This window comes from Protopterus annectens, chromosome 15.part0 (assembly GCF_019279795.1).
Source record: "Protopterus annectens isolate FY-2018-M chromosome 15.part0, PAN1.0, whole genome shotgun sequence".
Lineage (NCBI taxonomy): Eukaryota > Metazoa > Chordata > Ceratodontiformes > Protopteridae > Protopterus > Protopterus annectens.
In genome coordinates, this window is record NC_056749.1 from 628707375 (window position 1) to 628731540 (window position 24166).

Sequence of the window (24166 nt, forward strand, 5' to 3'; positions counted from 1 at the left end):
AACCTTAAGCAAGCACTTAACAGACAGTGCAAACCTATTAACTCCCTATGAACGTTCAGAGCTAAACCCTGTTGTACATCCACTCCCACTGGGATCCCTGTGCAAGTCCATACACTGTATTTGGGTCCTTGTACTTGTCATGGACTAATTTTGCCAATATTTCCAGACCTTCAAACCATCATAGAACTGCACAAAACGGCTTTCTTTGGACAGTGTCTTATGCTTTCTCCAAGTCTACGAATGCCGAGTACAAGTTTTTTCTCATCTCCTGCTTCTCCAATCTTTGGCTCACTGCAAACCTTGGATCATTTGTGCTGCATACTGACCTGAATCCAGACTGCATGTCTTCCAGGTTACTTTCTACTGTTCTGCATATTTATTTATTAGTTACTCTCTCCACCACTTTCATGCAGTGTGACAGGAGTTTGATTCTTGTATACTGCCCAGTGTTCAGAATATCTTCTTTGTTCGTGTACACTGGTACTGTAATGCCTATTTTTCAGTCATCTGGAATATGCCTTTCTCTTCTTACCATGATGAGTACCCTTAAGATCCATGGTGATTGTACTTCTGGTACTTTTTACTTCAATAAAGTACGAACTTCTAGAATCTGAACTTCGACTACATTGATTTTTTGCCACCACGGCGAGCAGAACTCCTTAGCTGAGACACATTTACGTTGGTTTGCCTGTTTTTTCTGTGTGTTTCATCTTTGATTTCTAGCTGCCACATTAGCGGTTCCTCTCGCCAGGCGACCTGACCAGCCGGAACTACGACCTGTATACGAAGCCTTTCTAAAGGCTTTACTCAGCCTTCAACCACAAGCACTCTGGTACGCACAGCCTTTCAAGGCTTTACTGGTAGCCCAGCTTCTTCACCGACATCCTACCGTACCTTTATTAAGGCAGCCTACCTGGTCATCCATTTGTTCTTGACTTCCCTAGGGTATTTTATTCGTGGATATTGCAGGTTCTAGGTAAAAAAAGTATACTTACAAGTATGAACAGCAGCAAACAATCTGGGGATTACTCCAATGCATCTTGGGCAAGGTATTCAGCCACGAGCCAAGTGAAACACTTTGAGCTAGTGTATATGGCCGAGTCAGAACCAAGAATCTGCTCCGAACCCATCCAGTAAGAAAGAAGGGCAACAAACATGGAATGTTACGGTAGGTACAGAACTTCTTTTTTTGCAACATGTCATTGCCTGTTTAAAAAAAAAAAGTTGAAACCAAAACAAAAATGTTTTAAGGTATAATTTGTTATAATGTATTAGAAATATCATCTTTGTCAAATTGTTGCCATACCCTCTTTGTCTTTACTAATTTCAGTTGGGGTAGAATTTTGCTTGATACTCCATATTACATTTCTTCTTTTTCATAGTTGTTTATAAACAAGATTTAGAAAGTGATGGTTGTGAAAAGGTTTAAAGTATATTTTCTAAACAGTTTATATGTCTTGTGTACTGGTTTTGAAAACAACCAGTATTATAGCTGGTCTAACTTGGTTCTCTTTGTTTATTTTTTAGGATCTCAGCTGCAATGAACTGCAAGTTCTTCCACAGCATATCGGGAAGCTGTATTCACTTAAAGAATTAAATGTGAGAAGAAATAACTTGCGGGTTATGCCGGAAGGTATGACTTTTGCTTTGCATTTTTAAGTGCTTCCGTCTGGATGCCGTGTAACATTTGAAGAGAATTAACTTGTGATTTCTCCCTTATTTTGCAGAATTGGCAGACCTTCCATTAGTAAAACTGGATTTTTCTTGTAATAAAGTTACAGAGATTCCAATTTCTTATATAAAGTTAAGGTACCTGCAAGTTATTGTGCTAGATAATAATCCAATGCAGTCACCTCCTCCACAGGTTTGTATGATATATGCTAAATAATTAGTATGTATGCTTGGTAATCATGCACTGCTTTAGTTTAACCTTTCTTTCTGTTTACTAGGTATGCTTAAAAGGCAAAGTACACATATTTAAATTTCTAAATATTCAAGCATGCAGAATGGATAAAAAACCAGGTTCATTAGATCTTCCAACACTGGATAAAAGGAATGCATCACAGCCTTTGACAGATAGGTGAGTTTGCATATGTGCTGCAGCCCTTGCACACTTTTTGTGCATGCTCTTCATTGCCAAGTGAGTTTAAATTGTTAAGCCACTGTTATGTTACACTCACATATTTAGGACTTTGGTTTACTCTTCCTTATGAGCAAGTGTTTTTTTCCGATTTAGCAAAATGGAACACCTCATTCCCAAGTTTACTGACAGTATTTTATGCATTTTCATCCTAGCAAATGAAGATAGTGACTTGATTATTTTGTTCTTTGTTAGTTGGTACACTTATCAATAAGTTAATACATCATATTGAAAGAACATACATTTATATATTAGGCAGTTAAAACACACGTGCAGAGTTTGCATTGAAAATACAACAGTAGGCATTTTAGTTGCATATCAAGTATTTACATTTCACACTCAGTTGATATTAATAAAAATAACCAATGTATTCAACAGACTTCACAGTTTATTTCAGATTTACAGTTACTTTGCTAATGAGCTGTAAATGTGTTTTAGCAGGTAACTGCATGAAGCCTACAGTATGCACTAATTAGTTAATTTCCATTTCCCAGTAAGCGGGAGCTTGCATCATCTTGTATTACAACACTTTATTTTGTATCAGACTACCATGCCTGTTTAAGCAAGAGATCACTTAAAGACCACAAAAAGTATGTGGCAGATCTGCCTGCTTAACTCATTTCATGTACATGCTTGATTTTTTTTCCATGTCTGTTTTTTGGCCATCAAAAGTGTAATGAGCTTAATTTCTTGTTTATGAGTAGTGGAATATTTTGTATTCATTTTATTTAAAAAAGTATAATTTTTATTAGTTTATCTCAAGTAAGCAAAACAGCTTTGTTATATAGGCATGTTTTTTAATTAGTAAAATATCTACTATTCATACTTTTTTAGATTTACTGTTTGGTTTAGTCTGCACACTGTCATCAGAAATACTTTTCATTAATTAGCCATCAAATATTTCAGATCCGTAATTAATTTAACTGGCTGTATGAAGAGCTGTACAGAACTATTTATTTATATAACATTTGTTTACTGGGAAAGTCCGACTTGAAACAAAGCCAATTTTTAGTGGAGGCCCTGGGAAAAACCCTTCAGATGCATGTCTTTCTAACATGGGAGGAAACCAGAGGACCCGGAGGAAGCCCACATGAACGCAGGGAGGGACATACAAAACTCCACAAAGAAGGCACCCCAGCCCAGATTCGAACCAGAGAATTGCTTGCTGTGAGTGAGACGATAATGCAACCGCTGCACCACCGCGCCATCCATATGTACTTTTTCGCCAGTAGTCCAGATTTTCACATTAAAAAATAAGTGACTAGTGTTTATACAAACATGTATGTTATTGCCTCCTTATGCACATCTGACCCTGTTTACTAAGGACTAAATTAAAATTCCTGACTACATTTTGTATAAGCTGTAGTTTGGGTGATAACTCTCACACTGAGTCAATAGACTGCTGTCGTTCACCTGTTTCTGCTTTCACTGCTCATCATTGTTGAATAAACAGTGAACAGTAGCAATGTATGCTGCTCATTCTAGCAGTGTACTATAAGGACCACTGACTTGGGTAGTATGCACTACGTGTGCGACTCTGACCCTTTACATTTAGAATCATGCACTGCATGTGCATCTCTGATCCTTTACATTTAGAATAATGTAAACTGTGCTGAATTCCACCTTTTATAATGTATCTATAGGATATTGAAATCATGTATATTAAATAATGTCAAATTCCTATTCTACTACTTTGATTTGTGAACCCCATTTTTCAATTTTTTCTTTTCCAAGAATGTTTTTTTTTTGGAATATGTAGAAGGTTTTGCCTACTTAACTTGATCTACAAGTATTGACATTAGTCTGTATCATAAAATTAAACCATTCCAGTACTTTGATAAGTCTTTGTGAGTGGAGATTTATACTTTAAAGGCTTGGTAGAAAGAATAGTACTCATAGGCAGATTTGCCTTTTTATTAAATGTATGTATTCTACCTTATTCAGCAGCTGTGGTTTGGTAATTGTGTTAGCTGCTATCAAATGATGGTTGAGGAAGAAGTTTTAGATCACTGTTGCAGTAGCCTGTGCTTTATGGAACATATCTTTCCAAAGACTGGATAAGAAGCCAGATTCCACCACTTTGATGACCCCTAACCATTGTACAGTTCAAGGAGAGCAGTGTAAAGTCAATAATTAGGGAGCAAAGTCCCAGAACTTTCTTACAGTCAAAGAGCACTTAATGCTGCAGCTTCAAGGGATTGATGGTTGGCTAGTGCTTCTTTAAAGCTGGGCATATACGTATCCCATTGGGAAATACCTTTCAATTTTACCATTTTATTTATTTTTGTGAAAAAAGATCAACTTTTCCTCCAATAAATATTGCTGGGTATTAGGGCTAGTGTTCTTAGTGGGTGTCACAAAAAAACATTTTACCTCAGATTTCTAAGGCACAGTTATGCACTTGTCAGGCAGTTTTTTTTTTCGGTAGAGTATTAGACCTTCATCCTGGCAGCCTTGGTTGGTTCCCTCCACATTTCTATGGATAGAGTAAACTTGTATGGCAGTCTTCAGTATTGACTTGTCTGTTCCTGTTTGCTTCAGGTGCTGGTGAGTGAATCTGCTGTGGCCATATTGGGTTCCTCAGACAAATTATCAGTTTTGGTCCCTCTAGTACTGCTCCTCAGGAAGTAACTAAGGACCAGCAGGTAGGTTCTCTGCTGCTGTTCTCTTTATGCAAGGAAGAAGTACTCATGATGGTATTGGTAGAGGGAGCACATGTTCTTTTTGCGGAGCAGCGCTGAGGAGCTTTATTCTCAGCATAAAGACAGTTCTTCAGGGCAGTATTTTTCTGGAAGGTCTCGCAGGAAAAGGAAACATAAAATTAGGCATTTTTTCTTCCCTGTGTCCCCATCAGCAAGGGCAGACAAGGAGGACTGGCTGGGTTTGCTATAAAGATTTATTTAAAGCTTTTTAGTAGTTATATATTGAGTCTTCCCTTTACTTAAATTGTACGTTGAGTACAAGTTTACTTACTTGGTTTGGATATTTTTACGGATTTTCGAATTTGGTGTGCAGATCCCTGGCTCCTTGTGTAGCAGTTGGTTTTGTCTTTTTTATCGTTGAGCTTATTGTGCACACAGCTGAAGGGACAGCCAGGGCAGTGGGTACAGCCATTGCCCTTAGGTATCACGCCTGGATGCACTTGTGTGCCTTTGTGGACCTCTTCAAGTCTTCCTTTGTCAATGGTCAGGTAGATGCTACCTCGTTGTTTGGCCCTAAAGTCAGAGAGACATTAGTCAGGTGTGAGAAGAGCAGAAAGACTTTTTTGCTTTGGGTGTGTGTTTCTCCACTCCTCAACGACCTTACTCCATGAATCAGAGGAATGGAAAGATGTGGTTCAAGAAGTCCCAAGGGCCTTTTTGGGACACACATAGCAAGTATTCTCCCCTGGGCAGTGGTGGGAACTCATCGGAAAGACCCCCTTCCCGTGGCAGAGGGGGCCCGCATAACCAGAGTTGCAGAGATTCTTTCTCCGGACAACCCTACCAGCGCTTCTGAGCAGCGGCCCAATTGCTTACCTCTGGAGGCAGTCGGGGAAAGATTCTCTCTGCACCAGCTAGCCTGGCAAACAATAACATCAGATTCCTGGGTGCAGACAATTACCAGAGGTTAACGCTTTCTCTTCACTCTTTATCCCAGACTGCAAAGGCGAATCCCCAATGTTCCAACCATTTAGAGAGATACAGCAGCACTAGAAATTCAAAAGCTACTTCAAAAAAGAGTGATCCAGACAGTCCCACCAGAACAAATAAGATCCGGATTTTACTCCAGATTCTTTTTAGTGGCAAAAAAGACAGGGGATTGGAGGCCAATTCTAGACCTCAGTGTTTTGAGCAAGTTTGTTCGACAGATGAAATTTCGGATGGTTACAGTTCAGTCTATCCTTCCTTTTCTGGAAAAGATATTTGGATGTGCTCTATTGATCTTCAGGATGCGTATTACCACATAAAAATGGTCAAGCACTCCAGAAGATATCTCCGCTTCTACCTGGGAGCCAGTCATTACCAATTTCAAGCACTGCCCTTTGGTCTCACCACAGCCCCAGGGTCTTCACTAAATGCACGGCAGTGGTAGCAGCTCACTTAAGGCTACAGGGATTTTGTGTGTTTCCATATTTAGATGACTGGTTCCTCGCCACCCCCTCCAGGCATCTACTGCTTTTTTCCTTGGATTCCGTTCTAAGGCTTACAGAGTTCTTGGGCATCTCATTAAACAGGGAAGATTCAAAACTATCCCCCAAACAAGAGACAGAATTCTTTGAAGCAACATTATACACACAATCCTGCATAGCCGCTGTCCCTCTTCACAGACTGAGGTCACAACTCCAAGTGATACTCCCTTAAGACAAAGTTCCGGCTCATCTGGTTTTACAACTTCTTGGACCCATGGTAGCAACAGTCACCCTAGTTTCTCTAGCGAGATACCACATGAGGCTACTTCAATGCTTCATTGTGTCACAGTGGTCTCTGTTAACACACCCAATCTGCAAAACCAACTCTTGCAAGTAGGATTTATATTGGTGGATGAAACCAGAAGAAGAATTATGGAGCCGCCCATTCTCATCCTCTCAGCCTAAGGTCATAGTGACCATGGATGCTTCCCTGATGGGATAGGGGGGCATTTTCAGGGAAAGACAGTCCAAGGCACTTAGTCCCCTCAAGAGGCCAGTTTGCATATCAACTTCCTAGAACTGAGAGCAGTGCAAGCCTTTCAATCCACCCTCCCTTCGGGGGCAATTGCTTTTCAGTCAGACATGTCAGTGGTTTGGTACATCAACAGACAGGGGAACTAGATCCTACCATTTATGTCGGGAAGCCCTAAGAGTTTGGCAATGGCGATCGCCTCCAACCGCTTTCTATTAGCAACGTATGTCCTGGGGAATTCCAAAGTAATGGTGGACAAACTGAGCAGATGCATTCTCCTACCTCACAAGTGGTCTCTCAATCCCAGTGTGGTGGTGAAGATCTTTCGTTGATGGGGCCAGCCTTGCTGCAATGTGTTTGCTTCTCCCATAAACCACAAGTGCAGCAGCTACTTTTCCCTAATCCCCCTTCAGGGGGAGTCCCCGAAAGATGGTCTCCTACACAATTGGCCCCTGGAACTACTTTATGCCTTCCTACCGATCCCCCTAATTCCCAATTTTTGAAGAAAGACCAACGGTTGAGAAGTAAAGTGGTCCTCATTGCACCTTATTGGCCCTGTCAAGTCTGGTTTCCCTTTCTCTGACCTCATTTGGTTCACTGCCCATGTACTCTGGATCCAATTCCAGATCTGTTGTCTCACCCACAGGGACTAGTCTATCCCAACCTACAAAGTCTCAAGCTGACGGCTTGGTTCCTCCACTTCCGGTAACTGCCAGGCAGAATAATCTGTCTTCTCCAGTACAAGACCTACTTGCTATCCACCAGGAAACTTTACCTTAGTAAATGGAACAGTTTTATGTTTTGGCTCAGGAAAGATAAACTGAGCCCTTTTCAGCTTCAATTGACAAGGTACTAGAAAATTTATCAACCTTGTTTCAATCAGGAGCCTCTGCGTCTACTATTAGTTCATTTGGCTGCTATTTCAAATTTTTATGATGGTTTCGACGACCTTCCTTTAATGTCTCATCACCTTTGCAAAACCTTTCTAAAGTGTGTTTTACATTTGAAGCCACCTTTTTAAAGAGCACATTGAGCCTTGGAATATAACTCTAGTCTTACAAAGTTTGGTCCATCATCCCTTTGAGCCAGCAGCCTCCTGTGATATAGGTTCATAGGTTGGTACTAGGCTATCGGCCCTAGGGCCTATACAAGCCTAGCCATAACAATTCCTCAAATATTTACCTTGGAAAACTTTATTCCTGATAGACATCACGTTGGCCAGAAAAATGTCAGAATTGGAAGCTTTTTGTTTAAAACATCCATATATAATTTTTCATAAAGAGAGAGTATCACTTAGAATTAACCCCTCTTTTCTGCCTAAGGTGGTATCAGACTCCAATATTAACTCAGTGTATACATTTACCAGTTTTCTTCTCAAATATTTCAAACAAGGGGGAATATTGGTTGCATTTGTTGGACATATAGGCAATTACGTTTCTATCTGGATAGAACTAAATCCTTTAGAAAGTCAGACCACCTGTTTCTATCCATTTCAGTTACTAGACTGGGCAAACCAGTTTCAGAAGTTGCTCTGTCAAAATCGTTGAGAGATTGCATCACCTTTGTTTATACTCAAAATAAGCTGGACATACCTACAAAACTTAAGACACATTCTACTAGATGAGTTTCCACTTCAGTAGTTTTTCATGCCAGAGCTTTTATGGATGACATAGGCACAGCCGCAACAACTTGGGCTATACCCCCCCATACCTTTATCCCTCATTACAAATTGGATACTGTCTCCAGGGGGAGAGCATCCTTTGGCTCTGTGGTTCTTAGGAACATCCTTCCCTAGGGCCTCCCAAGATTTAAAGTAGCTAGGGACTCTGTCCCAACAGTTCAAGAATGAATGAAGATCGACAATATCAGATAAAGAAGTTATGTTCTTACCATAATGCTCCATCTGTGTTGTCGATCTTCATTCATTCTTGACATCCCACCCTCCTACCCCCCTCCAAAAGACTCCTGGAGGTTCGGAAATAATCCTGGGATCCTAGTAGGGTAGTTGCTCAGACAAAGCTGTCACAAATTTTTCTATCTCTTCTACGGGCAAAACTCAATCTGATGGGAAGGGAAGAGAAGCACTATGGGTAGCCATAGCTTGAGAATTTCTGGCTGGTGTGAGCTTGATATAATGGCCGAGCTGGTTCCGAGAACAGAACTGAGACCCAAAAGTTTAAGAATGAATCAAGATCAACAACACAGATGGAACGTTATGGTAAGAATATAACTTCTTTATTTGCCGCCAGTGTATTCCTTCAGCCTGCAGTGGTCTCTCCTGTTTTGACAGCCTTAGCTTTTCTTGCAGGCAGCATTTTACCAGAAAGTCAGCCATCTGCCCCCAGAAAATCTGATAAATTTTATAAAGTCTTCCAGGCCCACAAATTTCATTTTTCAAACCTGCAGCAGACCTTGATATAATTTCTCTGACAAAATTATCTTCTGCAAAACGTTTAATGGCAGCTAACCTTTGATAGATTTAAGAATAAGGTTTATACTTCTTCAACCTTAACCTTCATCGTAGTGAATTGTCAAGCTAGTATCTTTGAGTTTTGTTACGTTACCAAATACCTTTCACACTAGGAAGTCAAGATCTTGTCTCCTTGAGGTACAAGAATCAACATATTTTATATATTTTTCCTTAAAAGCAACATTATTGTGATAGTTAAACTGCCAACGACCAATTAGAAATGAACATTACATCACAAATTGTGCTAAGATCTCCTGACTACTTGTTCTTAACATCCCGTATTAGGCAAGAGTTCTGAATTGTTTTATAGAACTTTCTGCTCAGAACAAAGCTTATACTTTTCTAATAGTTCCAGCATTAATATTACACAGGAAGCAAATCAGCAGATACATAGACACTAAAGATTTCATTATGCTATGAAAGCATATTTGAAATAAAATGCACACATATGTTTTTCCCTTCTCTATGCTTCTCACCCTTCACATTTCTGCAACTAGTATTACCCAAGTCACAATACCTGTTTACAATTAGTCAAATGACTACAAGTTTTCAGATAACTGGACACTTGCAGTTAGATATTTTTTCACATGCTTTTTCTTTCTGTTCCTGACATATACAGTCTTTACACAGTTGTTTCAGAAATATAATCTTGTTTGCAATGAAAACATGCCTATGTCTTGATGGAACAAAAATACAGTCTGAGTACTGTAAATCCATCCATCCACGACCCCTTTTTCCCATTTTTGCACATGGGGTCAGGGTGTGACATCAGCAGTGACAATCATCTAGAGCCAGGGTGTGTACACCACCAGGTGGCTAGCGCTGCTGCTGTAGTTCTTCTACACCACACACTCACATACACACTCACACTTTCCAGTCCATCTGCTGCATGTCTTTGGAGTGTGGGAGGAAACCAGAGCACCCAGAGGAATCAGTCGCGAACACAGGGATGACATGCAGAGTCTACACAGAAGACCCTACAGCTCAGAATCAAACCAAGGGACCTGCTGCTGTGAGGCGACAGCACTGTCCTCTGCTCCACTGTTTATTTTCACATTCCCCCAATCCCTTATACAAACTATCATATATTTTACTAGCACTATATTTTCTTCTGCGGTTTGTCATTTTTGGTCAGTGGACAGCATGTGTAAGTTGAGGTTCATTCTGGATTCTCATAATTTTAAAGTGCATGCTTTAAGCACAAAAAGAAGGCCTAACAATTATAATAATGGCTATAAGCACGAAAACATTTTAAATCCCCCCATTCCATTCAGAGAAAGGTTGGTTAGTCATGCCCATAGGGAACTATTAGCTTCTTTGGCACATAAATATTCAGCAGCTTTCAGAATTATTTATAGGTGACTGGATGGCACCAGTATTATCGGGAATAAAATAGCAGTACTCTGTTTGAATTAGCTCTTATGTAGCCCGTCTAGATGGGAGGGTAAAGTCAAGTGCCATGCGGTCCTGTAGCACCACACTGCATATTGCAGTCAGTTCTTGGGTTATCAAATTTATAGTCTTAAAAGTGGAATTATTTAATATTTCCAGGAGCTTAGATAAGTTCCTAAGTTCTCAGATGGATTTCACTGCCCATAAGTAGGTATAATGCCTGCTTCAGAAATGATCCCATCACCAAGATCCATGTGAGCAAGCCCTTTAAAAGCAGTTTGTTGTACAGTATTTTGCAATGTCCTTCCATATCTCTGTTTTAGTGTTCATAACCTATGGGATCTCCTGCCAAGGATAGCCCAGTGTCTTTACAGTGTACCAAAGCTTTTACTTCCTAACAGCATTGTATGTCAAGCATATGGTCCCCACGCAAGTGTAGGATATAATGGTGATGTATGAATGCTCCATACTCAGAAATTCTTTGCCAGCAGCCTGAATGCAGTTGAACGTCTGTCTGAAGAGTCTGTTTACTAATCGAAGAGTTTGTTTCTCGTACAGCTCTTCATCGACCATAAAACATTGAACGTTCGTTTTAGCAAATGTCCACATCAACAAATTTAAATGCATTGAATACTTAAAGTTGGCCCACAGAAAGGAAGGAACACTTAGTATGTAAATACATCAGCTTAAAAGTAGCAAAAGTATTAAAATACAATTGCCGTGGTATTTCAATTATAAAGTTAAAAAGTTTAACAGACGTATTGTGTTGAAATAGTAGAGTTTATATATTTTGCTGAAAACCAAAGTATATTATTCAGTTGTAAAGTATGTAAATAATGTATTTCACAGGTAGTTGTTGAGAATAGACACAAGCATGATGTGCAATCCTTTATTACAACTGTCTCTCTTCTCTTAAAAAGTATAGCTGTGTTTACTGACTTTACCTTCTGCATCTGTTAGGTTATTTTGTTTTTTCAAAGCAATGCATTAGGATTTTTCAAAGCAATGTATTGGGATATATGGAATTATTTCTTTAAAGAAGTATTCGAGTGTACGTTTACATCACTTTTTAATAAGGAATAATGTCCTTACTCAAATATGTGAAGGGGTTTTCTTTAGGTTATGTTATGCAGTGTGCACTTTAGAAGTTGTTTATGAATGATGTTCTCTTTGGTTTTATTTTACTTCACAGCATTATCAGACATTTGCAGTGTTGGCCAGCTATGATTTTTTGATGATTTTTACTTTTGCTGTTATGCCGGTTTGTTAAAACGAACACTCAATGCTTTCTTGTCGATGAATAGCCATTTGCAGAAATTACCTTTTGAGCTGTTAACATAAACCTGTCTGAATGCCTTATACTGAGCTGGTTTCTACTTGAGCCATTTACAAATAAGCTCCACATTGGGGTTCCTTCTTTTTCTTCCTTTACTTGTGTACTTAGGGTTCACATTATCCAGGAAGGAAAAATGTCAGTGTGGGAGGCAGATTCCCTGTAAAGACTGCCATGAGAAGTGATTGCTCTGCCTTGATGCTTCAAATGATCATATTCATTGTACTGTTTGTCAGGCCTTTGTTAGCAACACACTTCACAACAGTCTGTCTGCTCTGTTTATGTTGAGAAGCAACATCTCAACCTTTTGACCCAGGGTACCATGGCCGAATCAGACTGCCCCGAGCTGCAGCCATTTCTTATAAACAAGACCAGGAAGTGTTGGTCTGACACTGCTACTATGCATCCTCTGTTGGACATTTCTTTTGAGGAGAATGAAGACAACGGTTTCCTCTACCTTCTGCCCAAACCCTGTCAGTGACTGGCTTGGAACCATCTTCTCACATGTTCACTGAGGTGATGCAGACATCCACAGTGCATGTTGAGGGGGAACCACAGCTAATCATTTCTGAAGGAGCTAGGGGGATTCTCCAGATTCTCATGGGGAAGAGTTCCCTGGTATCCTTACTGAGTCTTGGTGTAGCTCAGACCCTCGTAGGTTGTTCAAAGCAGATGTCCCATTGAAGAAGAAGCAGAAGCTTAAGCACATTCATTCCATCACTAAGGACCCTCAGAGGAAATGGCAGAATTTTACTTGAGGCTTACTCATTACCCTGTTGGCCTTGAGACCACCTCAGGGGGAGTCTGTTCTGGCCACCCCTTGGTTCTGTACTCCATCTAAAAGGACTAGGGAGTCTGATTATTCAGATTAGAAGGTGGAGTTAGGGAATGATTCTTTGGCTTACTCATCACAATTACCTGTCCTTAAGACTGTGGGTCTGAAGAAGAGGATTCCTTGTGTCCTAGTTCTCCTTTTGAGGAGTTGTCCTTTGGCGACACAGTAGTTTGCACAATGGAGTGTTTTAAGTGGGAATGCTCACAAGTCCCGGATTTTCAAAAGTGTTGTTATGAGCTGTTGCAGATGGAATCTCCTAAACTTCCTTCTGCCCCCCAGCATGTGTTGGATACTTTATTGCAGACATTTGAAGCTGTTTTTTCAGCTCCTGATTCCCATCCTCTGACCCCAAAGAAGCCCGACTTTTTGTAAAGTGCCCGAGTCCTTTAATTATCTCTACAAGTGTCCTTCAGACCCTGCTGTGGTCTCTTTCTGTTGACAAGCAATCCAAGTGTTTGTCTTTTTCCAAACTCCTTCCTTTTGATAAAAATAGGGCTGTGAAGAGTTTGGGGAAAAAGTGCACCCTTCTGCAATCCTGACCTTCAGGGCCATTAATTATCAAACCCATATGACCATGTATGATTTTATCCTTTTGTTACATTGTGTGGGTGGGGGGGGGAGTGTCTCTGACCTTCCTAACTCTGAAGGAAAATGTGCTGCTCTTTCCTTAAGTTCCACTTCTCAGGTTGCCTGTCACTCCATCAAATGCAATTATGATACAGCTGATGCATCTTCTACAGCTGCTGCTTCTACTTCAGCTATTAGGAAGGAAGTACTGTTTGCTTCATCTCTAGGCTTTACCTGATGATATTAAGGCCAAGGTGCTCCTTTGGATACTCAGAATCTGTTTGGTACAGCTGCAGCTGACTTGTTTAAGACTCTACCAAAACAAAGGCAAAGTGATACAGGATGTTAAACAAATCTTTGTTTCTTCCGTACCTGAGTCTGAGAAACTATCCTAAGTTTGCCTTTGTGCATAGGCAACCTCATCAGCCTTCTAAAGGGAATATGGTTCCTGTGAGTATTTTTGCTAAGCCTACCCAGGCTTCTAAAACTCAAAAAAAGCCTTTTTTCAAGACATATCTACCTCCATCTTGACATATTTTCTCCCTTCCCCTCGGCCAGACTCCCTTGTCTCTCAGGCTTTCCCTGTCTGGCAACAGATAACTCCAGGCTCTTGGATTTTTTCCATTATCCATCACTGTTACTTTTCAGTATGGAAATCTCTTCCGCTTTTCTCAGGACTTCCTCAACTTTCTCCAGATGAACGTACTCATTTTTAAGGAGTTCTGAAGGATTTACTGAATCAGGACACCATTCATTCCATTCCAGTATTTCAAGGGGGAACAGGGTTTTACTCCAGAATGTTTCTGGTTCCCAGAAAAGAGGGATCCTGGAGACTGGTAATAGATCTTTCCTTTCTAAAGATTCCTTCATTTTGGATGCTTCCCATGCAGAACGTTTCCCATCTTACTTGCACTTGATTTTCTGGCCTCTCTAGACCTACCTTCATATTCCCATTCACCGTATCTTCAGAAGTTTTTAAATTTCTCTGTTTCTTCCTTTCATTTTCAGTTCTCTGCTTTACCCTTTCATCTTTCTTACAGCCACAGGGATGGTTATCAAATGTCTGATCCCTGCTGTATCCTTTTGCAGGAATCAGGGAATCCAGATATTCCCATATCTGGATGATCTGCTTCTTCAGGCTTTTTTCCAATACAGACTTTTGCAGCATATGAACTTCACCATGCTGCTCCTGCTCAGGCTGAGATTCATCATCAGTCTCAAAAAGTGCAGTCTGACTTCTCAAAACCATATTTTTCTGGGTTGCAGAATTCAAGCCGTTTCAATGTTGGCTCATTTTCCTTTTTCCAAGATTCGGTCTCTGACAAGCCTGTGCTTCCTCTTTCTGTCATTTCTTCAGGGGAATTTCTCAGAATTCTGGTGTTCATGGCATCAACCCTTCCCATGATCTCCTTGCCAAGCTTCCCATGAGAAAACTTCATTAGTACTTTTAGACAGTTTGGCTCCACCATTGCTACGCTCTGGAGATTCCCGTTCCTTTACTTTCTTGTCTCACACTTGAGTTTCACTGGTGAATCCTGCAGATTTCCCTCAGTGCGCGACTGCTTTTTCAGACTCTTCCCCCTACTTAGGAGCTATACACAGACACTTCAATCTGGGATGGGGAGTCTCTTCCAACAATCTGAGGGTTCAGGGTTTATGGGCCCTTCATCAGAGGTCAGACCACATCAACCTAAAAGAAATGTGGGTGCTCATTCTTGCTTTTCAGGCTTTACATTTTCTTTCATCTCCACACCCTTTAAGGATCTTTACAGATAACACCACAGTCATGTGGTACATCAACAAATGAGGACACAAGGTCTTACCTTCCTTGCAGACTGATCTTCAGGCCTGGAGTTGGCTTCCCAACATCAGGTAACCCCTCAGGCTGTCTACACCTCTTCAGAACAGAATTTAGTGGCAAACTCTCTGAGCAGGTCCAGGATACAAGCTCTGAAATAGATGCTTTACAGATAGGTGTTTCTGGACATAGTACATCAGTGGGTTATTCCTTTAAAAAGTGGATCTTTTTTCCCTCCCCTAGAACAGGCAACTGGCCATGTCCTCTTCTTGGGGATGTTCCTCTGTCTACCCTCGTCTTTCCTTTCTTCCCAGCATCCTGTACAAGTTCAGAAAGGACTTCCCAAGAAACTTTGCTTGGTGACTCCTTTTTGGCCCAGACTACACTGATTTTCCTCCTCTTTCACCTGGCCAGGGGCAGTCATCACAAGTTACCTCACTGGATGGATCTTCTCACACAAGACAAGTGGTCTCTCATTCACTCTGACTTGTCCAATCTTCAGTTGGCACTTTAGGTGATAAGATTTTGATCCCATGTAGACACACCTTTTCTGATGACATGCTTAAGGCTCTGCAGGAGGCTAGGAAACCCACTACCAGAAAATCCTATATAGCTAAATGGGAATGATTTTCTGTTTGGTGTTTCAGGCATCACCAGGATCCCTTTGTATTGGGGGTCCCTTTGATCTTTTCTTTCTTGTATGAATTGCTCCATGCTAGCTTAGCATATTCTGTTATAGCTCACTTGTCAGCAATCTCTGCTTGTCTGCCATTGAACCCACATTTGACCTCTTGTTTTGAGGTCAAGCAATTTGTTAAAGGCTTCCTTCATATCAGAACTCCAAGAAAACCTGTTTCTCCCATGTGGGATCTTACTTTTTTCCTTGAAAAATTGATGGACTCCTTTTGAGCCCACCTCCTCTATGCAACACTGCAGCTGGAAGACTGTTTTGTTGGCTGCTCTTACTTCAGCCAAGAGAGTCTAAACTTCATTTTCTGATGGCTATTCCTCCCTATTTGATTTTTCATAGGGACAGGGTGTGTCTTCATACTAATCCTTCATTATGCCCAAAGTGGTCAGTGAGTTGTCTCTTAATCAGTTTATCCAACTTCCTTCGTTTTTTCCTTTTCCTGCAATCTGCTAGTAAGAAGGTTCTTCATATATTGGATCTGCATAGACAGCTCAGGTGTTATTTGGACAAGACAAAGTCTGTCCAGAAATCTGAGTAGCTTTTCTGTTTCCCTTCATGTCAGAACATTTTTTTTTTTTTGCAGTTTCTAAACAAAACCATCTCCCTGGATTTCTAAAACCATTTCTTGTTGTTCATTTCATTGACAACAGCTTTCGGCTTCATTTAGAGTTCATTCTTTGAGGGCAGTCTATGAGGGCATTGGCCTCTTTGGAAAATTTCTTCAAGGGTTTTGATACTAGATCCATCCCTGAAGTTGCCACTTGGTCCTTTGTCCACACTTTTACTACACTTTACAAGTTGGATGTCATTTCGAGAGCTAGGGCAGGATTTACCAGGTCTATCCATCATAGGTTTGTAGAGGGCTCCTTTGTGCCCTTTTCTTCCCATCCATTTCAGTCACTTTGGTAATCTTCCATAGTTTATGAATATTACAACAGTGATGTGGAAGGACATAGTACAGTTGTGTAAGGTCTTACCATAGCAGAAGATGTCCTCTTCACTGTTGCAGTATTCAGTACCCCCTCTGTCCTTCTCTTCACTGTTGCAGTATTCAGTACTCGCTCTGTCCTTCCCTTCACTGTTGCAGTATTTAGTACCCCTTCTGTCCTTCTCTTCACTGTTGCAGTATTCAGTCCCCCCTCTGTCCCTCTTTTCACTTTTGCAGATGTTCTTCATTCCACATTGCTGCAGTCCTAACCATTGGGTAGTCCGCTGTCCAGTCGGCCCGAATACCAAAGTATATGGTTGACGTCGGTCAGGGCGCATTAGACTGCCGTCAGTACGTCAGGGTACTAATGCGCATGACCGACGTCATATCCTCAGTCTTTTTTGCCGCATGGTCCGATGCAGAAGCAGTTTTGCGAGTGCAGGTTGGCGTTCTGAAATTTTCTGAAGTCGGAGTTTCAGACCGAATCAAAGTTGGCTAAGTACCCCGTTGGGGAACATTTTGGTTTTTTGTTGCCTCAGTATTTAACCGGATGTCAGAAAAAGTGAATAACTGTATTTCTTGTGGGAAACAGATACCTCATAGGGATTACCATACCTTGTGTATACCTTGTTTAGGGCCTGAGCACGACGTTGTTGGATGCCGCTCTTGTGCTAGATTTAACAAACGCACTATTAAGAGACGGTTAGACTGTGCCAGGTTAGTGTTTGGGAAGCGTTGTAATTATAAAATGCCGCCGGATGCTCCGGCGCGCTTCGACCAAAAAGCGCAAGGACAAAACAGTGAAGCCTAGGGTTGATGAACCAGCAGTCCCGGACGTCGGTTCTTTAGAAGGCTCAGTGGAGCCAGAGGTTTTGCCAGGAGTTTCTTTGGAGTCTCAGGCAGAGACTTTACTGTTACAGGATGTGCCTTCTCAGGAGGCAGGCCAGGCTGAGGGGCTTCTCAGGTAACTGTTCTTCCCTCTCTTCCCAAGGTAGTTAGAGCCTCTCCTTCTGTTTCCAAAACTTCTTTGAGAGGTAGGCCAAGTTTAGCTTCAGTGGGGGCTTCTCCTAGCACTTCAGGTTCTGTGCCTAAGAAACATATGCTTAAAATGGCAGAAGATTTGATTACTATGATTAGAGGTTCTATGCCCCCTCCTGATAAGAGGCCTAGGGTGGAACCTGAGTTTGAGAGTTTTGAACAGTGTTCAGAGGCTTCTGAGTCTTCTGCGGAAGACTTGCAGGAGTATCCTCCTTATTCTGATTCTGATGTGGATGATTCCACTCCTACAGCTTCTCCTCCTGAGGATTTCTCATTTTCAGAGACTCTGCATTCCATGAGGGAGCACTTTAAATGGGAAGGCCAAGATTACTCTGATTCCAGGAAAAGGCTTAGGGAATTCTTGTTTTACCCCAGCATAGGCCCTTAGCTATACCTCCTGTGTTGAATGTGGTGGAAGATGTTTTTGCAGAGGCTTCCCTGAACCCTGATTCTTTGCCTCCTGCTCCTGTTAAACCTGATAGGTACTATAGGGTGCCTGAAGCTCATAAGTATCTTTTTAAGAGTCCTAGGGCAGACCCGGAAACTGTTTCTCAGGGACCTAAAGGTGTTAAGGCCTCTGTTGTTAAAAACCCTGTTCCCACTGATAAAGAGGCAAGGGCTTTGGATAGATGGGGAAAGAAAGTGTATACTTCTTCCACTTTAGCCATGAGGGCGTTGAATTGTCAGTTTCACATGCTAAAATATCAAAATTATCTCCTTTCTCAATTGAGATCTCAGGTGGATGCTTTGGCGGAAGGTATTGAGTGTAAAGAGTTGCTGGATTTAGTTCATGTGTCTGAACAAGTGGGTAAGCATTCTTTGCAATGTGGTTTTGATGCTGTACAGGCCTCCTCGAGGGTGGCTGCCACTAGTTCTGTTCTTCGCAGGCATGCCTGGTTGAGGGATCAGAATTTAGCTGAGCATGTTAAGACAAGGATTTTGGATGCTCCTTTACAGTCTGATGTGTTGTTTGGTTCGCCTGTGGAAGCAGTTTTAAAGAAAATGGAGGACAAAGCTAAGTCTATGCAAACTGTTAAAGATTTTTTGCAGGTACAGCCACCAAGTTTAGTAGAAATTGGCCTACTAAGGGATGGACATATCCTGCTTATGATTCCCAGTCTAGGGGTAGGTCTAGACGTGGTAGGGGCAGAGCTCAAGGTTCTTTTAGGCCTAGAACAGGGAGTTCACCTGCTCAGACTTCTGGTGAGGGCAGGGGTCAGTCCTTTCGTAAACAGACCCAATGACCTGCCTTTTCAGCTGCCAGTAGATTCTCGCCTGGCAGCTCCTTTGGGAGGAAGACTGTCTCTTTTCAAAGAAAATTGGGATTTAATTACTCAAGACAGATGGGTGTTGGATATCATTCACCACGGTTACAGGTTTTATTTCCACACATTGCCCCCTTTCAAAGGCATGCCAGACGTTCCTCCTCCACAAAGGAAAGAGGCTCACAAGCAAATTTCTCTGTTACTCCAAATAGGGGCCATTCAGCCAGTCCCTGTATCAGAAAGGGGCCTAGGATTTTATTCTCGCCTGTTCCTAGTACCAAAGAAGGGGAACACGTGGAGACCAATTTTGGATTTATCTATCCTCAACACTTATCTGGACATCCCCAAGTTCAAGATGTTGACGTTACAACAGCTTTTACCTCTGCTGGGCAAAGATCACTGGATGGTAACTTTAGATCTCAAGGAAGCTTACCTTCATGTGCCTATAAGACTAAGTTGCAGGAAGTATCTGCGTTTCGAGCTGGAAATTCTCATTATCAGTTCTCTGCATTGCCCTTTGGCTTATCTACTGCCCAGAGTATTCACAAAGGTTCTGGCTCCAGTGATAGCTTACTTCAGGCTAAAAGGAATTCAAATCTATCCTTACTTGGACGACTGCCTGATTCTGGCTCAAGAAAAGGAAGACCTTCTACAGCATCTGGAATATGTTATAGCAGTGCTAAGATGCCTGGGGTATTCTGTGAACGAAATAAAGTCCAGTCTAGTACCCTCTCAAGACATGTGCTTTCTGGGTGTGAGACTGAATACAGCAGCCCAGATGGCCTTTTTAACCCCGGACAAACAAAAGAGTCTATCCCTTTACTTCCATCAACTATCTCATCAGTCCGTGCTGACTGCAAGGACAGTCCTTCAAGCATTAGGGTTCATGGCATCTTGTATTCTGGTGCTTCCCAATGCCAAACTGCATATGAGGAAGCTGCAATGGTATCTCAAAATGTATGGACACAGCACTGCCAGGATTTGGACACTGTCATTCAAATAATACCTTGCCTTCAAAAGAATTTTTGTGGTGGGCTCAGGAATGTCACCTAAACAAGGGACTCTCTGTGACCCGGCCAGAGGCGAGTCAGATTTTAACGACAGATGCCTCGGACATTGCTTGGGGAGCTCATCTAAATGGAAAGTGGATACAAGACAAGTGGCCTGCCAGACTACAGCATCTACATATCAACATGAAGGAGATGTTAGCAGTCCAGTTTGCATTAATGGCTTTCAAGGAGTTACTTCTTCCAGGGCAGGTGTTGATTCTAACAGACAACACAACTGTCATGTGGTACATCAACAAACAAGGGGAACACATTCTTATCCTCTATGCAGGCAAGCAATGATTTTATGGGAGACTGCGCCAGCTTGCAACTAACTCTTCAGGCAAGGTTTCTGCCGAGCACAGAACTCCTTAGCAGATGTGTTAAGCAGACAAATCATGGATCCCCACGAGTGGAAACTGGATCTTCATGTATTTCAGAAATTGACAGTGTCATGGGGAACTCCAGACATAGATCTGTTCGCTTCTCCACTAAACCACCAGCTGCCAAAGTTTTGCACAAAGGGGTTTCATCACACAGCTTGGAAAGTGGATGCTCTGTCTTTCAGTTGGAAAAATCTTCATGTGTATGCCTTTCCACCTCTGCCTCTTCTTCCAAAGGTGCTCTTAAAGGTCAGACAAGACAAGCCAAGGATGATTTTAATAGCTCCAGATTGGCCTCGCAACACTGGTACCCACTACTAAGGAGTCTGGTAAGGAAGCCTCCATGGCCTTTACCTTTGATTCCACATCTGTTATCTCAGAAGGACGGTCATCTGCTCAATGTCAAGCTTCACTCTCTTCATCTAACAGCCTGGCATATTCTGTGTTGAAACACAGCAGGTCTCAACTTCCTCAACAAGTTTTAAATGTGATTATGGAAGCTAGAAGACCTAGTACAAGGAAAGTGTATGCAGAAAAATGGAAGAGATTTTTATTTTGGAGTACAGCAAAGAATTTGGAGATTTCTGAGCCTAATTTGAGTGTGGCTCTTCAATATCTTACTGAGTTATTGGACAAAGGTTTGTCCTTCTCTTCCATTAAGATTCATGCTGCAGCAATTTCAGCTCACTATGATTGTGACCCACCATTGTTTTTGCATCCTTTGCTCAAGCAGTTTCTTAGAGGGGCAAAGAATATAAGACCCCCACGTAGAGCTCCTACTCCTGCTTGGGATCTCAATTTTGTGTTGGAAAAACTTACTCTACAACCTTTTGAGCCTGCGGCTACTGCTGAATTGAAATACTTGTCATGGAAGACTGCTTTTCTGTTGGCTATTACTTCTGCAAGAAGGGTGTCTGAGTTGCAGGCCCTTATGGCAGTAGAGCCCTTTTTGATTTTCCATAAGGATAGGGTATCATTACGTACTAATCCTTCCTTTATGCCTAATGTGGGTTCCTAGTGTGGCTTTAAACCAAACTATTCATTTGCCTACTTTTTATGCAGACCCCCAAAATAAAGGGGAAAAGATTTTGCACACTTTAGATGTACACAGGCAATTGCGTTATTATTTAAGCAGGACTAAGGATTTTAGGCAGTCTCAGCAGTTGTTTGTTTCTTTTGCTTTGAGTTCGCAGGGCAAGCCTGTGTCAAAACAAACTATTTCTAGGTGGATTGGGTTTTGCATTGCATTTTGTTATTCCCATCATGGCAAGGAGATTCCAGCTGGGATTAGGCCTCATTCCACTAGGGCTACTGCCACTTCAACAGCATTTCTAAGGGGCTGGCAACTAAGGATATTTTGGAGGCAGCTACTTGGAGTTCAGTGCATACTTTCTCTAAGCATTATCACCTTCCTCTCTACTCTAAGTCTAGGGCTGGTTTTGCCACAGCTATTTTGCAAGGCATGTTGTCAGCTCCTGCTTCTTTCTGATTTGCCAGCCTCCCTTACCTCTGCTTTGGGATTCTACCCAATGGTTAGGACTGCAGCAATGTGGAATGAAGAACATAGTACAGTTTTGTACCTACCATAAATGTAGATGTTCGAGGATCCACATTGCTGCAGTCCAATTTACCCTCCCTCCTTCCCCTCTGTGTTTAGGGGTGGTTGTGTAGGTGAGGTTATATGCTGATAATTTTGTATATATTGTACATATTTTTGGTGCAGGTATATTGGGCTTTGTCTTTTTAGGGTCTTCTGACATCTGGGGCAAGAAAAGACTGAGGATATGACGTCGGACATGCGCATTAGTACCCTGACGTACTGACGTCAGTCTAATGCGCCCTGACCGACGTCAGCCATATACTTTGGTATTCGGGCCGACTGGACAGCGGACTACCCAATGGTTAGGACTGCAGCAATGTGGATCCTCGAACATCTACATTTATGGTAGGTACAAAACTGTACTTTTCCAGTACCCCCTCTGTCCTTCTCTTCACTTTTGCAGTATCCAGTCCCCCCTCTGTCCTTCTCTTCACTGTTGCAGTATTCATTCCCCCCTCCTGCCCTTCTCTTCACTGTTGCAGTATTCAGTACCCCCTCCTGCCCCCTTTGTTTTCTTTCTTCTGTTGGGAAGTCTTTGCTGGCCGAGGGGTCTTTTACTCATTCTGTCTCCTGTTTCCTTTTCCATTTGGATGTGCATGTTCTCCTTCCTACTGTGGTAGCTCTAGTTCTCCTGGGACACTTCTGTTCTTAGTAATGAGTGTTTACACCTGAAGTACAATGCTGGGAGGAAATAAAGGCTTTGGTATACTGTCCAGGTGTTGGTCTGTCATTTGCATGAGATCCCACAGGTTCTGAATGCTACAACAGTGAAAAGGACGTCTGCTGTTGCGGTAAGATTTTACAAAACTGTACTATACCCAGGAAGCATCTGTTTTAGTGGGTTAGGAATGTATTTAGTGTCTCTCTTATAATGAGTATTATCCGCGGTGGTGCAGCGGTAGCGTTGTTGCCTCACCGCAAGAGGTTCTCCCGTTGTATTCTCGACTGGAGTGCGGGGAGTGCCTTCTGTGTGGAGTCTGCATGTCCTCCCCGCGGTTGGGTAGGCGTTCGAAAGACATGCTTAAATGGGCGTGCCTTCGTTGAAGGTTGAACGTCGAGCTGCCACCTCGGCGTTCGTGAAAATCTACTGCCAGTCATTAGTGGACCAGAGTTCCACTGTGGCGACCCCTAACCAGGAAAAGCTGAAAGACAACAACAACAACAAATCTTTACTTGTGGTAAAGCAGCTATATGTCAAATAGCTGGAATAATGTGATCAGTATAACAATCAGACCAGTCTGTAGGTAATCAGGGCTAAGCTTGATTTCCACAAATGTAGTAATATTCACATGATGCTGCCTTGCCCTGCCCACCACCCCAATCATAAATATTTCAAGTAAAATTGCAAGTATTAATTCTGACCGATATTAAGTACTTTACATTCTTACTAACCTAACCACTCATCATACTATCTACACCTTTCAACACTTGCCCTCTCCCCACTCTTAAGGTGGATTTGTATCTTTTTGTTTTTATTTCCTAGCATAGTAGACTGTATGTTTAATACTTTTGTTGATACTAATTGTCATATATAATTGCCTTTTTGGGGGGGGGGGTTCTGTATTTTTACATCACTGGTGTCTCCTAATGCTTTATTGTATGCTATGTATTTCACCATCAAACTGTATGTGTATATGCTTTTTTAATTATTACAGTTGTACTTCTGTTTTATTTGATGTAATTACCTTCTGGAGCTTTTCTTCCCAGGCCTCCATTGAAAATGGGTATTTATTACCCAGTCAGACTCTCCCAGTAAAAAAATGTTAATAAATAAGTGTTCTGTTTTTGTGTTAGCAAGCATTTTCTTTAGCAGTCATTGCTAGTTGAAGTGGCATTACAGTAAAAACGATAGAAACATGTTTATTCTTCTAATTCTTAGCAAGAAAAGTAAGGAAAAATGCAGTATGAAGTTCAGAAGCAGTTACTGGTGTAGGAATCGCCCCCATCTTGTACAATACAAAAACCAAATACCACTGAGGAAAAAGCCAGGAAAAAAGTACTTCACACCATTTTATTTTACACAGATTGAGCACTTTT

General features: G+C 41.7%; 1 protein-coding gene across 1 annotated transcript in view; it reads left to right on the forward strand.

Moving 5' to 3' along the window:
- LRCH2 (leucine rich repeats and calponin homology domain containing 2) overlaps positions 1 to 24166 on the forward strand; it is a 2522829-nt gene that overhangs the window by 1056114 nt on the left and 1442549 nt on the right. Inside the window, exons 6-8 of the mRNA XM_044057297.1 lie at positions 1528 to 1633; positions 1728 to 1864; positions 1950 to 2080. Coding sequence (XP_043913232.1) covers positions 1528 to 1633; positions 1728 to 1864; positions 1950 to 2080 — 374 coding nt within the window. The remainder of the gene's footprint in view (positions 1 to 1527; positions 1634 to 1727; positions 1865 to 1949; positions 2081 to 24166) is intronic.